General features: G+C 44.2%; 1 protein-coding gene across 1 annotated transcript; it reads right to left on the reverse strand.

The window, feature by feature from the left end:
- Positions 1–7,903: 7,903 nt before the first annotated feature.
- LOC121151830 (male-specific lethal 3 homolog) lies at positions 7,904–16,213 on the reverse strand. The gene is made up of 9 exons (XM_040973686.1): positions 15,144–16,213; positions 13,443–13,753; positions 12,268–12,384; positions 11,442–11,478; positions 11,264–11,360; positions 10,872–10,966; positions 10,109–10,208; positions 9,632–9,716; positions 7,904–8,599 (listed from the first exon to the last, which is right to left on the reverse strand). The coding sequence occupies exons 1-9, from the start codon at positions 15,231–15,233 to the stop codon at positions 8,500–8,502; spliced, it is 1,032 nt and encodes a 343-aa protein (XP_040829620.1). The 5' UTR covers positions 15,234–16,213; the 3' UTR covers positions 7,904–8,499.
- Between the last annotated feature and the right edge of the window lie 2,417 nt (positions 16,214–18,630).

Below are 18,630 nucleotides of genomic sequence, written 5' to 3' on the forward strand. Positions count from 1 at the left end.
AACAAACAAAAAGGTCCTGCTCTATTGCAGATATTTTGAGGCAAATTTGCACTTTAAAAAATGGACTCAAGTCTTTGCTTCTATAGTGAAGGACATTAAAGAAAGGGACAAGAACAGTAGCCCTGCTGGGAAAAGCTAATCTTCAATATTAAAAGACTGAATATACGATTCTTTAGGATAATTTTGTTTCCTATCTAGCAAGCACGCAAGACAATGCTGAGAGAAATCTGAAACAATCAGGAGATGAAAAACTGTTGATTTTAAACTCCATGGTGTAAACGAATAAGTAACTGATTAACAGTTTAATGAAAAATTATTTTATTAAAAAAAAACAAGCAACTGATTAACAGTTTAATGAAAACTTGTTTTGTAGGAAAAGCCAATTTGCAAAGTAAAACATTGAAATGGCTGCTTTATACTCCACAATTTGGAGTGAATAGTCTGGTATAATAACTTTCAAAAATAGCTTCAAGTGTGACTCGGAATTTTACATTTCTTTCCTAACAGTTACCACAATGGCACTTGGACGTCACAGCAGGACGGCTAAATACTGCTTCCCCTTCCAAGAATAAGATCGTACAGATATTATCTCCAGCTCGAACCCTACAGCTTGGGGCAATTTTGGGTTCCTGGGAACTAGGGAGTATTGGTGGGAGCTTGTTATTTGCCTCACAGTATCCTGTCTGGATTTAAAGGTAAATTTGTTCCATTCCTTTAGAAATTCCAATGCATGACTCAAAGAATTTTGCCTTTTTTGGCCCCTCGTTGGACAAGTTGTTCATCTAGTATTTGAACATAAGGAAAACTAAATAAAAGATAAAAGTAAAGTTCTTTGCACTTGAGTTGATTTGGGGAGTATTCCAGAAATATCGATGAGATAATTCAGTGATAAGAATAAAAGGTAATGAATTACTAGGGTTTTCAGCAGCACACTGCTGGACAAGGCTGTACATCAAAAAACCTGTTATTAATAGAAGTAGAAATTGTTACCATCAATTGAAATTTGAAACCTTTCTATGCACTAAATCCATGACTTACAAAACAGGCATAATTTTTTGTTTTCTAATCAATGGAAATAAGAGTAACGGAAAAGCTAGAATTAATTTTTTTAAAGATTTATTTTATTTTTGTTGGAAAGTCAAGTATGCAGAGAGGAGAAACAGAGGAATATCTGCTGTCCACTGATTCACTCCACAAGTGGCTGCAGTGGCGGAGCTGAGCCAATCTGACGCCAGGATCCCTGAGCCTCCTGTAGGTCTCCTGTGCAGATGCAGGATTCCAAGTCTTTGGGTATTCCTTGACTGTTTTCCCAAGCCACAATCAGGAAGCCCGATGGGAAGTGGGCCACCAGGATTAGAACCAGCACCCATATTGGATCCTGGCACCTGTAAGACAAGAACTTTTACCACTAGTCTATTTTCAGGGCCCAAGAACACGTCTTAAAACACAAAGGCCGGCCCCAACTCTGTAGCCTTGCATGTGCTGGGATCCAATGGGGCTCCGGTTCACACCTCAGCTGCTCCGCTTCCCATCCAGCTCCCTGCTTGTGGCCTGGGAAAGCAGTGAGGACGGCCCAAAGCCTTGGGACCGTGCACCCGTGTGGGAGACCAGAGGAAACTCTGGCTTCTGGCGTCAGATTAGCTCAGCTCTGGCTATTGCTCTGGCTTGGGCAGTGAACCAGTGGATGGAAGATCTTCCTCTCTCTCATTTCTGCAAATCTCATTTTCCAATAAAAATAAATAAAATTTTAAAAACAGAACAATGAGAAAAGGAAGGAAAATTGTGAAAATAATGGGACAAAACATTTTATGAAATAAAATATTTTAGACTATACACACAAAGTAGTATATAACCATGGAAAATTGATTGAAAATGGTCATTATTCAGAAAATATTATATGTCTTCAAGAGAAAAGATCATCAGGCACCTAGACAAAGAGATCAATTACTCCTAAGTACCACCAAAAACAGAACAAAACAGAATTTCACTGAATTTGATCAAAAGATTTTACGACAAAAGACAATGCAAATGTGTACTTAACATTTTCAAGAAAAAAAAAATGAACACAGAATTTCTCAGTCGAAATCACCTTGAAGATTTTGAGAAACAGAATAAATGTATTCACTGAGAAAAATCTGAGGTGACTTTCTTATGGAGTTTATGAGTCACCGTCGTAAGAATTCGTGTTCCCATCTAAATTTAAGCGTGATACAATCAAGAGTGAGCACTTAAGCTGTCTGTTTCATTGCGCCATCTCAGCAGGCAAGCAGGCGACAGAGCCGTGGCCTAAGGCACGCAGGCCAGTATCCATCAGTCTGTTCTCTTTCCAGCTGTTACGCAATTCTCCAGCTGCATAGAATGCACTGTACCCTTCGACTTCTGGCTAGAATCACTACATACGTATTATCACAAGGCCACCTCAAGTTGATCATAAATTCTAATTATACGCTTTAATTGAAACAGGAAAGATTGTGAAAATGTAGCAAAAATCAGTTTGGGCAACAAAATACCTTGAAGGACAAAATACTCACAAAAATGATTGCTGGACTTCTTACATGGAATCAGATACAATGTTCACAGCCACACACATTGCTACTTATATTTTTCCTGATCCCAATATTTGTTAAAAGATTAATCAAGAGTTTGATCCAGTGCAAACTGAGGCATATACAGTTGCTTCCTCAACACCAGAATTATCCCATCTTGAATCAACATCTGTAGCTTTTTCCTTTATTTTATTCATTTAAGACACTGAGAATTCTGATTCTCAGGTTCAGTCCCACGCTTGCCATGGCCACACTGGCCCAGGCTGATGCTGGGAGCCAGGGACTTGATGCAGGTCCCCCACGGGCATGCCCACGCTGGCGCAGGCTGATGCTGGGAGCCAGGGACTTGATCCAGGTCCCCCACGGGCATGGCCACGCTGGCCCAGGCTGATGCTGGGAGCCAGGGACTTGATGCAGGTCCCCCACGGGCATGGCCACGCTGGCCCAGGCTGATGCTGGGAGCCAGGGACTTGATGCAGGTCCCCCACGGGCATGGCCACGCTGGCCCAGGCTGATGCTGGGAACCAGGGACTTGATGCAGGTCCCCCACGGGCATGGCCACGCTGGCCCAGGCTGATGCTGGGAGCCAGGGACTTGATGCAGGTCCCCCACGGGCATGGCCACGCTGGCCCAGGCTGATGCTGGGAGCCAGGGACTTGATGCAGGTCCCCCACGGGCATGGCCACGCTGGCCCAGGCTGACGCTGGGAGCCAGGGACTTGATCCAGGTCCCCCACGGGCATCGCTCAGGCACAATCACTCCAGCCATCACAGGTTTCCTCCCGGAGTCTACATTCCAGCAGGAACCTGGATCAGGGATGAAAGGATGATTCAGGACCCCAAATTCCTGAAATCTGCGGTGTGCGCCTCACGTGCGGCAGCTGGCCTGCTAGGCCAACGCCCACCCCCTGTGTCTACTCTCTCTGTGTCTCACTCTCTCACCTCTCTCTCTCTTGCTTTTTTGCAGTCAACAAAGTTTTCTAAGCATGTAGCTCTTGACCTTCAAACTTCTCACATAGGCTGGGACATACACATCCAGTCAGGGTTTTCCAAATGAGGTCACTCACAAAACTGGGGACAAAAACCTGTATGAAACATGTAAAAGTGTAGTTTTATGTCATCAATGTTGACAGACCAAGTGACCTCACTAAAGTAAAAGGAATTAACATTTTTCTGCTGCTTAAGGGAAGGTATCTTCATACTATAAAAGCATGTGAAAGAAGTGGCTATAAATTAGCCTAATAGCTAAGGGAGCCACACTCATGATTGAGTACCTGAGTATCCTTCCTGGCTCCAGATTTTGATTCCAGCTTCCTGCCAAATGAGATCCTGGAGGGTGACAGGTTTATAACTGGGTAACTTCCACCCTGTGGACAGCATGGAATTGTTCCTGCTTCCCTTCAATCTCCAGCCCAGATCCAGCTAGTATCTAGAAACTAAACTTGTGCATGGAGTTGGCCCTGTATCTCTCTCTCTACTTTCCAAATAAGTAAAAGTTACAAACCAAAAGCGTCTACAGCAACATAATAAAATAACCAAATTCAACATGGACAGGGTCACTCAGTATATAGTGTTTCCGCTTGGGCAGTGGAAAGTTCCAGAAATAAATCATGATGATGACTGCACAACATTATAAGCACAGTTGCAGCAATGAATTATGTAATTAAAAGCAGTTAAAATGCCATAAAAGGTGCCAAAATTTACTTTCTTATGTCATCAATTAATACACTATTCTTAGTGTTTACTGAAATAACTGGAAGACTTACAACACGGGAAGAAAGAATTTTGATTTAACACAAATATTTTAACTTACCTAATCACTACTGAGTTATTCTGACAGGTGTATGTATGGTTTTCTATACTTAATCTCTCAGTTCACTTGGAATCAGAAACTTTAAAAATTAAGAAGGAAACAACAAATTACCATGGTCAGAACTTGGTATAACAAGAGGGGCTGACTCGATGGCTGCGTTGGCTAATCTTCCACTTGCAAGCATGGCATTCCACATGGATTCATGTTCCGGCTTCTCCACTTCCGAACTAGCTCAACGCTTGCGGCCTTGCAAAGTGAGTAGAGCTGGCCCAAGTTGTTGGGACCCTGCACCCGTGGGGGAGACCCAGAAGAATCTCCTGGCTCCTGGGTTTGAATTGACTCAGCTCAAGCCACTGTAGCCATTGGGGAATGAACTGGGGTCGGATTAGCTTTGTCTCTCCTTCTCTTTGCAAATATGTCTTCCAATGAAAATCAATGTATCTTTTACAGAGAAGTTCATACCAGATTAGCTTCTATGAGTTTAGGTGAAACTGTACATGACAGAACTACCTGTTTCCTGCGGCTGAAGAGGCGTGAGCGGCCACGGGGTGTTAGTCTGGACGCCGCAGGCTCGGGAACACCGCAGCAAGGACCAGCCCGCACTGCTCGGCCGAGACCTCGCGGCCGCGCCTTGCTGCATTTGCCACGTGGCGGATGAGACCCCTTGGTTTCTTTTGTATGGGCACTGATCGAAGGAATGAGAGCGCAACTCTGACGTCATCAACTCCCAAGGCAACTCCTGCAGCCGTGCCTGCGAAGTCAGGATTTCAGCGGACAAGCAGCCTTGGTGCAGCACAAGACTCCAACACGAGCAGGCAGCAGCGTGAGCGCACACACGCGAACATTCCGTGTCCATTGTACCACAGACTCATCAGTCTCCCTCGTCACTTTCCTCCTCTTTCTGCCTTCCTGAAAGTTGAAGTTAAATTGGTGGTTTCTGTCTGCAGTCACAATAACAGCATTTCAACTAATTACATTCTAATTAAATACTGTTTGCTTACTCTGAGTTCTCCTATGTAAAATCAGAACCAACTGAATGAAAGCTGGAATACTGAGGCTAATCACAGAGAATCTGCCTCAGGCACAAGTAAGTCCAGAATAAACATTATACAGAAAACAAAGGGTAGCATTTCCCACCTTCACTGATGAAAGCAGTCTAAACTGAGACTGTGTTAATAATTGCGCAACTGTTACAAATGTGCTAAAATCAACTGAAGGACACATTTGAGGCTTGTCTCAGTGAAGTTGTTCACATTGTTTTTCAGGGCTGGTAAAGTGGTGCAGTGGGTTAAGCCGCCTCTTACAACATACGAGTAATGTGCAGTATCAGTAAAATGTATGCCTGTAATATATTAAGTTTAAAAAAGAAATTAAAATCTTTAAAGTTTTTAAAGAGAAAAGTTTTTTAAAAGACTCAAAAGTTTTTTAAAAACCTTCAAAAAAGAAACTCAAAACTTCAAAAAGTTTTAAGAGACAAAAGATTTTAAAGTTTTTTAAAAGACTCAAAAGTACCTGACCCCCGGCAGAATGGCGGCCGGGGTCCCAAGCCCAACCAAGCTCGTCTCCTGGGAAGCAACCAGCAGCCTTCACGCCCACTCGGAAGACTGCTTCGGGCGGCCAGTGCGCCAGTTGGCACCAGGCTTTGCCTGCTGGCCGCCCGGCCAGGGAGCCCTGAGAAATTGGTTCTCTGTATGCTGCTCAAGACAGCTTCATGCTGAATCTGCAGTGTTTTGGGGACACCAAGCAACCCTAAAGATTTCCAATATCTGTAAATCTTCCTCAGACGAATCTGCTGCTATTATGGTTTCACCCCCTATGTTCCGAATGATTGTAACTCCCAATATAATGCCAATTCCTTACGATACACAGTAACTGGGTGGGAACACAGAGAAATCTCTCATTTCCCTTGAAAAAGCTAGGAATCCACGTAGTTTAACCTGCGGGAACTGGATAAGTATCTTAAAGTTGATAGATCCAGATCAGCATTAGACAATAGCAAAAGTTATAATGACACACAGGGGGAATTAGGTACGACCCAAACAGTCTATTAACAGGTGGTCATATGCACAGAATAGGGGAGAACCCCAGAGCGGAACAGAGGGACGGGAGGAGGCTTATCCCCCACCCATAAGGACTCCCGGACTCCCACCAAGGTCGATCAGAACGGACACAAGAACGTCAACGCAAATTCCAAAGAGAACACGGGGATCTGGAATGCCTCCGGATGCTGTGAACCCAGAGGACAGACATCCCCCCTCTTTGGATAAACTACACGAGATGGAAGAAGCCCGAGTCCTTCCACATAGGAACCAACGACATCAGAACAACAACTAGGAACCACGATCGGTCATCAGAACCAGAAGATCAATAACCTTCCAGTGGGACAATGGGAGAGGAGCCTTCTCCAGTCCTTACCTAGTTCCAGCTCTGGGCCTACGCCCTCTATAATGACTAACATGGTCCATCCTAAGCCCCCTGCCCCCCTTCACACACACACACACACACACACACACACACTCATATACACACACTAATAGGATGAGATAAGCAAAGAACAATAAAGATAAGTCATCAAGGACTCACACATGTCCTATTAGATGGAACATAAAGAACAAGATACCATCAGCAAGGTATGAGAGATTTCTCTGCAACACCCCCCAAACTCGTTGCACACCTCAATTGAGGAGGTGACATTGAAATAGTTGTAGAAGGTAATCAAGAACTTACATGTAATTTTAACATATTGTCTACTCAATACTACGTCAGACATCTAATGTTTGCCTTGATTTAACCTGTAATTTATGCTTGGTTGATTGTTACTTTTTGAACCTGTCACTGATACTGTCTCAACCCAGAGGTGTGGAAGAATTGAACTTTTTTTTTTTTTTAACATATTGTTCACTCAATACTATACCAATTAATCCCATAACATTGTATATTGATGCTGAGGTTTTTGTTGGGGCTTTTAACTGACCGGATCTTTACTCTGTTAGACCTATCTTCAGACCAGAGAAGGTCTCCCCAAGAGGCCACTGAACTTATCTGGACAATAAGACGCTGAACTTTATGCTAGGCATGTGTTTGCAAGGAATGAATCTCAACTGAACTTGAACTATGGTTATGCAACAAGGTGGAGGAATCCACCATGGGGGGAAGGGTGGGGGGAATCCCCAGTGCCCATAAAACTGTATCACATAATACAATGTTAACAACAATAATAAAAAAAGACTCAAAAGTATAAAAAGTTTTTTAAAGAGACTAAAAAGTCACAAAAAGTCATAAAAACCTCAAAAGTTTTAAAAGTTTATAAAGCGACTAAAAAACTTAGAGAAGAAACTCAAAACTTTAACAAAGTTCAAAGAAAAGACTACAAGGACATGAGAAGTTCTAGAACATCACAGAAGGCTGCAGAACGTTCCGGAAGGGGAAGGAAAGAAGGGACAGAAGGTGGGCGGGGCCTGGGCTCATGAATATTCATGAGGGGAGGGCAGAGGATGTCGTCACCGGGAGCAGGAAGAATTGACGAACATTCGTTCGCTCAGTCACGGATTCAAGGAAACGTTTTATTGATTTTACTATTTTGATGAAAAAAAGGGACACGCGGTGCGGGGGAGGGTGGTAATGTCACACGGGGGTGACGTCACAGGTCTACAATGACGTCATCACATGGTGGGTTGCTGCGGTGAGGTCACATGACCAAAGGGACGACGTCAGGTGCTGACGGTGATGATGTAATCACATCAGGATGACATCACGGGATACCGGGGATAATGTTACGTCTGGGGACGATGTTCCATGTCGAGGGTGATGATGTCATCACTTTGTGGCTCACGGTGACGTACAGGCTGGGGATGACGTCATCAGGGCCGGCCTGTGGGGATGGTGTAATAGGCCATTGATGACATCACCAGGGTAAGACCCGCAGTGATGATGTCACACGTTGGTGATGACGTCGCAGGCCTGGGAATGACGCCACCAGGAGGCTGCTCCCAGGGATGGCGTCACATGTTGACGGTGATGATGTCATCACTTTCTGGTTCACGGAGACGAAGTCACAGGCTCGGGGATGACGTCAGGGAGGCGAGGGTGACGTCATCGGGGAGGCACATGGTTGTGGCCTCATGGGGTCACGGTGATGTCATCAGGGGGCGGCCCGCGCGGCCCTGGCAAAGCCGTACGCGTCTCCGGCGGCGACGTAGGCTGACTCAGGGAAGAAGTCGTCGCGGAATTCGGCGAGAAACCTGCGGGGGCAGGACATGCAGATGAGGTGCTAATCAGATGCAGATGAGGGAGGAGAGGGATGCGGAGCAAGATGCAAATGAGGGGCTGAGCAGATGCTAATGAGATGCGAGGCAGACACCAAGTGAGATATACAGATGAGATGCTAATCAGATGGAAAAGAGGCATGAAACATGCAGAGATGCAAATGAGACAGTCAAAAGATGCAAACAAGATGCAAAGCATGAAGATGAGCTGGTGGAAGAGATGGAAAGTGGGAAGCAAACGAGATGCTAACCAGATGCAAACGAGGCCTGGACCAGATGCAGAGCGACATGCAAATGAGGCGCTGAACAGATGCTAATGAGATGCAAAGTAGAACGCAAACTGGTTGCTAACTGAATGTGAATGAGATGCTAAGAAGATGCAAATGAGATGGTAGGCGGTTGCGGATGAGCTGCTGGACAAATGCAAATCAGATGCTAAACAGACATTCATGAGAAGCCAGACAGGTGCAAAGCAGGATATGCAGATGAGATGCTAAGTGGATGCAAATGGGACACTAAACAGATGTAAAGCAGGATAAAAATGAGACAGTAAGCAGATGCAAACGAGGAGAGGCTCACAGAGACGCAAACTAGGTGATGAGATGCAGGTGGGCATGCAAATCAGATGCAAAGCAACAGCCGCAACAGATTGCATCATGCATATTAATGACCAATGTGCATATTGACGAGGCTCATACTAAAGACCTCCACGCACGTTACCACTCCTCATGCATATTAATGAGGATCACATCAATGAGCTCGATGCATATTAATGACCTGCATACACGTCAATGACCATCACGCATTTTAATGAGGCTCGTGCGTGTTCATGAGCCGCATGCATATTGATGACACTCATGAATGTCTACGATCCTGTGCATATTAATGAGTTCCATGCATATTGATGATGCCATGCATATCAAGGATCCATGTGATACTAATGAGGCATACATATTAACGACCTTCATGCATATTAATGAGCCTCACACATACTAACGAGCATGTCACCTCAGGAAGAGCTCCAGGTGTCGCTGCAGCGCCTTCAGGTTCTTCTCCGGGAACGACATCCGACCCAGGAGCTCGGGCAGCTTCACTGCGGGGTCAGGGGTCAGGGGGTCAGTAGGGGTCACAGAGTCCCTCAGGGGTCACGAGAGTCAAGGGTAACGAGGTCCAGCTGAGGATGTCAAGTCAGCGTCATGAGGTCACCCGGGGGTCCCAGAGGTCAAGGGTCAGAGGTCACAGGGTCGGTCAAGGTCACAGAGTTGGACAGGATCACACAGGCACCCGGGGATCACAGAAGTGTGAGGCATCACGCAGGAGGTCAGGGGTCGCAAGGTCAGTCAGGGTCAGAGGGTCAGGGGTCATAGGCTTGGGGGCAGTCGTGGGTCACAGGGTCAACATGGCGTCACAGGGACAGTTGGGGGTCACAGGGTCGACAGGGGCTCATGGGGCCATCAGGGGGTCAGGGGTCGTGGGGTCACTCACCGAAGAGCCGCAGGAGGTGCTGGGCGCCGTAGAGCGAGGACGGCGGGGGCGGCCGGTCGGGCGGTGGGTAGTGGTCAGGGACCAGCTTCCAGGAGAGGACCTGGGGGGGGGGGGCCGTGATGATGTCAGGGGCGTGGCCGGGCCGTGATGACGTCAGGGGCGGGGTCGAGGCCAGTATTCGACCAAGTGATCGTTTGTTCAAGGACAAGTCCACCGAACGACCATTTGTTGACTGATGCTTCGACCAAATGTTTGTCGACTGATTATTTGACTGTTTGTTGACTGACATTCAAGCTAATGACTGTTTACCGGCTGACTTTTCGACTAAATGACTGTTTGTTGACCGACTGTTAGACCGTTTGTCAACAAAATGTTTGACCAAATCACTATTTATTGACTGGGTATTCAACCGACCGTTTGTTGACTGGCTGTTCTGACCGACTGTCGATTCAATTAAATGATTGTTTACCGACCGACTCTTCAACCAAAGGTTTGGCAATGGGCGACTTGACCAAACGAGCATTTGTCGACAGACGATTCAACCGACCATTTGTCGATTGACTATTTCACTGTTTTTCCACCAACATTCAACAGACTGTTTGTCAACTGACTATTCAACTGGTTATTTATTGCCTATTTGAACGACTGTGACCGACTATTAACTGGCTATTTCACTGTTTGTTGACCGACTATCCGACTGTTCATCAACCAACCATTAGACCACTCGTTTGTCCGACCGCCCCTCTGCCCGCGCGCCGCTCACCTCGTTGATCTCGTTGGTGCGCCGCCCCTCGAGCCCGGGCGCGGGCGGCAGCAGGACGGGCGACGACGACCGGCTGGGAGGGGCCTGGGGCGGCTCTGTGGGGGAAGGGAAGTGACATCATCACCGCCAGGAGAGGCGCCTGGCTCCGCCCACCCGGGAGTGACCCCGCCCCTGTGGCAGCCCCGCCCCTGGGAAGTGACGTCACAGCCACCAAAAGCTTCTGGAACGTTCCCCAGACGGAAACGAAAAACAAAAAAACATCCTTGCAGAATATTCTGTGGGTGTGAGCGTGACCCCGGGGTGACCCCGACCTCCGCTTGGCCCCACCCCCAACCCCACCTCTCCCAGGCCCCGCTCCTTAGGCCCCGCCCTCCCAGGCCCCGCCCACTCACTTGCCGACCGCCGTCGCTCTCCGTGCCGGGCCGAGCGTCGCAGCGCGCACGCCGGGAGCCCCGCCCCTCCTGGTGGCTCCGCCTCCACCCGCCGGCGCTTGGAGGGGGGCGTGGCCTCGGGCGGTCCGGGGGGAGGGGGAGGAGGAGGGGGCGGGGCCTCGGGTGGTGTGGGCGGGGCCGGCGGCGGAGGGGGGGGCGGGGACGGTGCCTCGGGCCTGCGGGGGAGAGAGAGGGGCAGAGGTCAGGGGTCAGGGGTTCAGAGCAGGGGTCAGGGAGGTCAGGGGTCAGTCAGGTCAGGGAGGTCAGAACAGGGGAGGTGAGAAGGTGAGAGGTCAGGGGTTGGGGCTCAGGGAGGGGTTCCAAGAATAGGAGAGAAACTTCCGGAAAAATGAGAAAACAATCTGAAAAATGGGGGAAAAAAAGCAAGTTCCAGAAAACAGGAGAAAGTTCTGGAAAACTGTGAGAAAATTAGAAACATGTGAGACAGAGTGAGAAACATGGGAATAAAGTGTGGAAATCCCAGGACAGAGCGTGAGAAACACGGGAGAAAATTCTAGAAAATCCCAGTAAAATGGGAGACAATTACAGAAATTTCCAGAAAATGTAAGAAAAGTCAGAAAAATGAGGAAAAAAAAAGAAACAAAATGTGAGAAAAACAGGGGAAACATACAGGAAAGTGTGACAAAACCCGAACAAGTTCCAGAAAATTCCAGAAAAATACAGAAAATGGGAGAAAATCCCCAAATAATGGGGATGAAATGAAGATAAAAAGGACAAAATGTGAGAAAGATAGGAGAAACTTACAGAAAAATGTGACAAACCCCGAAAAAATGGGAGAAAATTCCAGAAAACTGGAATCAAACTCCATAAGCTGTGTGAAAAAATTCCACAAAAATGGGAGAACTGCAGATCGTAGAAAACATGACAAAAAGTCAAAACATGGGAGAAAATTCTGGCCCCTAAGCCCCGCCCCCAAACCTGGCCCTGCCCCTGACGCCACTCACCGGGCCGACGTGGCCCTCCTGAACTGCGCCTGCTCCGCCGGGTAGAGCAGCAGCAGCGGGAGCGCGTGGTCGAAGGCGACACGGAGCCCGTCCGCCATCTCCTTGCAGAGATCCACACTGCGGGCCGGGGAGAGACGAGAGACACGGGGAGAGATGAGAGATGGGGAGAGACGAGAGACGGGGAGAGACGTTAGACGGGGAGAGACGAGAGACGGGGAGAGACGAGAGACACGGGGAGAGACATGGGGAGAGACGAGAGACGGGGAGAGACGGGGAGACGAAAGACGGGGAGAGACAGGGGGAGAGGGACATGTGATGTTCTAGAAGCCGGAAGGTGGAGAGACCGCGGGAACGTTCTGGAAGGTTCCCCACAAACTTCTAGAAGGTTGCCAGGAAGGAACCAAATAATTGCCAGAAGGTTCAAGAATGTTCCGGAAGTTTTCTAACAAACTTCTAGACGGTTCCGGGGAACAAAGTAGAAAACACTGCCAGAATGTTCCGGAAGGTCGGTAACAAAGTTCCATAAGGTTCACAGGAAGGAGAGCAAAAAGCTGACAGAATGTTCTGGTAGGTTCCTCGCAAACTTCTAGAAGGTTTCCGAGAAAAGGCTGAGAAACCACAAGACTGTTCCGGAAGGTTCCTCTGAATATTCTAGAAGGTTCCCAGGAAACAACCCAGAAACTCAAAAGAATGTTCCGCAAGGTTCCAGAAGGTTCTTCAGAAACTTCTAGAAGATTCCCAGGAAAAAGGCTGAAAAACCACCAGAACAGTCCAGAAGATTCCAATCCAAAATTCTAGAAAGTTCCCAAGAAGGAACAAAAAAAGGAGAGAACGTTCAAGTAGCTTCTCCACAAACTTCTAGAACATTCCCAGGAAACAAGGCAGATGAACCACCAGAATGTTCTAGAAGGTTTGCTCAATAGCCTAGAAGGTTCCCAGGAAGGGACATAGAAACTGAAAGAAAGCTCCGGAAGGCTCCCCAGAAACTTCTAGAAGGTTCCCAGGAAGGAACGGAAAAATTGCCGGAAGACTCCGGAATTGTCCAGAAGATTCCTAACAAACTTGCAGAAGCTTCCGAGGAAAGAGAGCCACAGGAGGCCCCGCCCACCCCGGGAAGCCCCACCTCATCCCAGGAAGCCACGCCCACCCCATTAGGCCCCGCCCACACAACTCACTTCCTCTCAGCAGGGACGCCGCCGCCTCCGGCTCCTCCTCCAGCTCCGCCCACTCCTCCGGCTCCGCCAGCTCCTCCGGCCCCGCCCCCGACGCAGGCCCCGCCCCCCGAGGCTCCGCCCCCACCCACCGAGGCCCCGCCCGCCATGGCAACGGCGACGGCCCCGCCGGGTCCCTGCGCCTGGGCCGGGCCGACCCCGTGGTGCGGCGGGCGCACGCGCTCGTGGGCTGCGAAGGCCGCGTTCAGCGCGAAGTGCTTCACGTACGACTCGAGGATCGCCACCACCGACGGCGCGCGCGGCAGGCGCACGAGCTGGGGGTCACGGGGTCACAAGGCAGAGATGAGATCACGGGGTCAGAGACGGGGTCACGGGTCAGACAGTGTCACGGGGCAGATGGGGTCGGGGTCACGGGGTCAGACATAGGGTCACGGGGGCCAAGACGGGGTCGGGGGTTGAAAAACATGGGGTTACGATCAGACACAGGGTCAAGGGGTCACAGACACAGGACAGGGTCATGCAGGGTCATGGGGTTAGACACAAGGTGATAGGGTCACGGGGTCACAGAAACGGGGTCAAGTTTTTGCAGTTAAACACAGGGTCAGACACAGGGTCACGGGGTGCAAGGTCAGACACGGGGTTGGGGGTCACGGGGTCAGACACAGGGTCACATGGTAACAGGGTCACAGACACGGGGTCCAGGGTTCAGAAACAGGTCCGTGAGGTGACACACACGGGGTCACGGGGTCACAAGGAGGTGGCAGGTCACAGAGTCACCATCACGAGGTCGCGGGGTCACACAGAGGTCACCAGGTCACGGAGTCATCATGGGGTCATTGGGTCACGTGGAGGTCACAGGTCACAGAGTCACCATCACATCGCACAGAGGTCGTGAGGTCACGGAGTCATCACGGGGTCACAGGGAGGAGGCAGGTCACAGTCACCATCATGAGGTCATGGGGTCACACAGAGGTCGCCGGGTTACCACGGGGTCACACGGAAAGAGAAACCGGGAAACGTGAGCATTGGGTCTACTTTTTTTTCTCGTCTATTTTTATTTTCTTTAGCCTTTTCGGGTTTTCACTCTCAGACGAAGTTTGTAAAAAAGGGAAAATTGATAATTTTTATTGATTATTGTGGATTGATGCATCGATTCTTAGACATTTATGTCCATTTTTTGTAATTTAACATTTTTTTAAAAAATCCATTTTAACCAAAACATGATTTTTTATGCATTTTTTCACAGGTTTATTTGCAGATGATTCTGCGTTTATTTGTATTATCTATATTTATTCATTTTATATTCACTGTTGTTTATTTTTTATTATTTCTTATGATCATTTCCTTACTCTCCAACTGTAATTGCTCTAAATATGCAAATAAGCGTCTCATAATCGATCGTCTTTCTGCAAAACATTGATTTTTTTTCCCAATACTTTGTAGATTATTATCGATGATTCCCAATTTTATAACTAAATCATATGATTTTTCTCTAAAAACCCAAGTTTTCCTGAGGTTAAAAACACAATGATGCTGCTGGCCCCGCCCACCACCTAAGCCCCGCCCACACCCCCAGTGCCCTCACACAGCCCCACCCATCCTGAGGCCCCGCCCCTCGCCCAGCCCCTGCTCTCGAAGCCCCGCCCCTCCCAGGTCCCGCCCACTCTCTCAAAGCCCCGCCCCTCCCAGGCCCCGCCCACTGACCCGCTTGCGCCGGTTGACCAGGAAGCAGTCGTCCTCTAGCTGCTTCTTGAGCGACTCGGGGATGTCGAGGCTCACGGGGCGCTCGTCCATGACGTCACGGGGTCGCAGGGTCACACCGACAGGGTCACGGGGTCGCAGGATCCCACAGATGAGGTCACTGGGCGGTGACGTCACCAGCGATGATGTCACTGGGCGAAGACATCACCAGCGATGAGGTCACCGGGGCATGATGTCGCCATGGAGGACGTCACTGGGTTGTGAAGTCACAGAGCGATGACGTCACTGCGCGGTGATGCCACACCCTGATGAGGTCACCGGGCGAATCTATCACAGAAGAAATAATTTGTATTTCTTTAATATTAACAACAATTAACATTCTTTCTCAAGACTCGAAGCCAATCATCAGCGATGAATACGATTAAGCTCAATACGATTAATATACGATCAATATTTCCTCCTCATTGATATTCAGAGTCGTGGGAGATTAAGACTTATTCTTCCTCTTATTCCCGGAGTTTTCCTTAATATCTATTTAGTATATTCTCCTCAATATTCCGTGACTCGTGCGATTAATCACTTTCTTCTTTAATAACTGATCGCGAACAGGATTATCTCGTCTTGTGTTCCACATGATCAAGTAACACTTCATAACATATTTGGTTGCGAACATTGATTATTAGTCGAACATCAGGACTCAAGACGATTAATTTTTTCCTCGCTAATATTCATGTTTTCATGGGATTAATACATCTTCTTTCTTGATATTTCTGCAATTTTTCCTTACATCCGATCGAGAACGTGGATTATTTGCATTCCATTTTAATCAATTTAATCAATCTTAGTGTATTCATTAGTCTCACTAACTTGAATAGCGATGACGTCGCCGCTCGCCCGTCCCGATCGTGAATCTTCAATCAGTCGTCAATTATTAAATAGTAGCAAATCGCCCCTCATTCGGGTTGATTATTGAATAATCAGAAATTAGAATGCATGGGTTATTAAATAATCAAATCATCGCTCCTTAGGATTCGATAATTAAATGCTCAAAAATTAGGATTTATCAATTATTCATCAGAAGTCATCCCTCATTTGGAGTCATTCTTGGTTTAAAACTGCAAATCGGTTACTGAATAATAAACAATTATTTAAGTTATTTAATAATCAGTTAAATAATTTAAAATAAAAAAGACAAAGACTTAAAACTTTCACATAATTTATAAAAACAATGAATAAAAATTAATTTAATAAACTATACAAATAATTAAATGAGTGAATAATTATTTTAACGATTTAATAATACCGTTAATTAGATCAATGAAAATATCAATAAGATCAATTAAAATGTCAATTAAATCAAGTAAAACAAAATTAAATCAATAAAATAACAATTAAATCAATATAAATTAAATCAATAAAAACGTCAATTAAACCAAAAAATACAACTAAGTCAATGACAAATTATATAAAATAAAAGCGTTTGAAAATCAAATCAATAAAAACAAAGTTAAATCAAAAACATAAAAATTGGATCAAAACTCTAATTGGATAGAAATGTGAATATTTCTTCATGAAGAATTAATAAATGCAAAACCATTCAAAGAGGAAGAGAAAAATGTGAATTAAATGAAGAAAAATACGAACGAAACACATAATGCTCTTAATCAATTTATTTTTAAGAATAAATGTAGAAAGATCATCTTTTATATTAATTAATACATGAGACTTCTATTTTATTATTTCTCTTATTTCATACTGATTATATTATTTCTATTTCGTTGCTTTATCATCTTATTTATTATATTCTATATTACTATACATATTACATAAATTACAACATGTAAGTATAAGAAAATATACAGATACAATATGTATTTATTATAAGCATTAACACATCACAGGAAAAATAATCATTAAACACAAAAAATATACATTGAATCAATACTAAATTAAATCAATAAAAACACACATTAAATCAAAGAAAATATCAATTCGATTAAAAAAACCAGGAAATCCATAAAAATAGGAAATGAATTTATAAAAAAACAGGCAGATCAATAAAAATATCGATTAAACCAATAAAAACAAAAATAAAATCACTAAAACAAAATGGAAATCAATGAAAATATAAATAAAATCAACAAACATAAACATGAAATCCACAAAAACAGGAATTAGATTTTAATGGAGAATTCCTAAATGCGAAACCTTTTAAACAAGAGGAAACTATATATTAATAAATCTATTGAATAAATGACAGAAATATCCCCTTTTATATTAAGTAATAAAATAAAGATTAAATATATGAATCTTGTATATTATTTTCTTTTATTTATATTATATTTCATTATTTATATTACATTATTTTATCATCTTTTATCCTAATAATGAATTTGAGTCTTTTTTATTAGACTTTATTGATCTTTATTTTATCTCTATATTTTATTTATTTCTATTTTATTGATTTCTGATTACTTTATCATCTTAATTATATTCTACTACATATTTTAAATTAATTTATTACATTAGTTATACATTTATAATGTATATGAATTACATACACTTATATCTTAATGTATCATGTCTTAATCTATAATTATGATTAATTTAAAAATAACCGGATGTAATTACAAGATGAAAATATTATATATAATTATAAATATACTTTATAAACACAAATAAATATTGCTCCATCCCGGGAATAAATGAAAAGCCAAACGAAAAATAAACAAGCCTCACAATTCAGAAAAATAGAAATTCACAGAAAATTAGAAAATATTAAATTTAAATTTAAATTCACAGAAAATCAATTAATTAAAATAATCTCAGAAAAATCCAAGTATTTTTGAAAAAAATTCTGGAAAATTAAAAGATTTTTTGCTTTAGAACAACCAAGAAGAAAATCCAAACAGAAGGAAAAATCTTGTGAATATTAAAATAAAAATAATTATCTTACAAATAAACAATAAATTAACATCTTATTATTAAACATTAAGCATAATTACTATATAAATGAAACACTAAAATAAAAATAAGCACTAAACACAAATAATCATATTAAACATAAATAAAAATAAGTATCTTATAAATACTAAAATACAATTATGTTTTTAAATATTTTAAACGATCACCTAATAATTGAACATTAAATCAAAAAATTTAAACATTAAAATTATTATAAATTACAGATTAGCATATTTCTCATGAATGCAACATTAAAATAAAAACAATTATCTTATTAAACATTAAAAATATTTTATAATGCAAACATTAAATAAAAATAAACATTAAATAAAGATAAGCATTAAAATAAAAATAAATATTAAGAATAATTATCGCAATCATTAAGAATGTTAGTAACGATAAATTAAACATTAAAAATAATTGTAAGCTTTATTAATCTTAAATAATACATTGTCTGGAAAACACATAAAATCGAAAATGAGTTTTCAAATACGAAAATAACGCAGAAACGACGGTCCACCTGAAC

This window comes from Ochotona curzoniae, unplaced genomic scaffold (genome assembly GCF_017591425.1).
Source record: "Ochotona curzoniae isolate NIBS_2020 unplaced genomic scaffold, NIBS_Ocur_1.0 contig_2321, whole genome shotgun sequence".
Taxonomy (NCBI): domain Eukaryota; kingdom Metazoa; phylum Chordata; class Mammalia; order Lagomorpha; family Ochotonidae; genus Ochotona; species Ochotona curzoniae.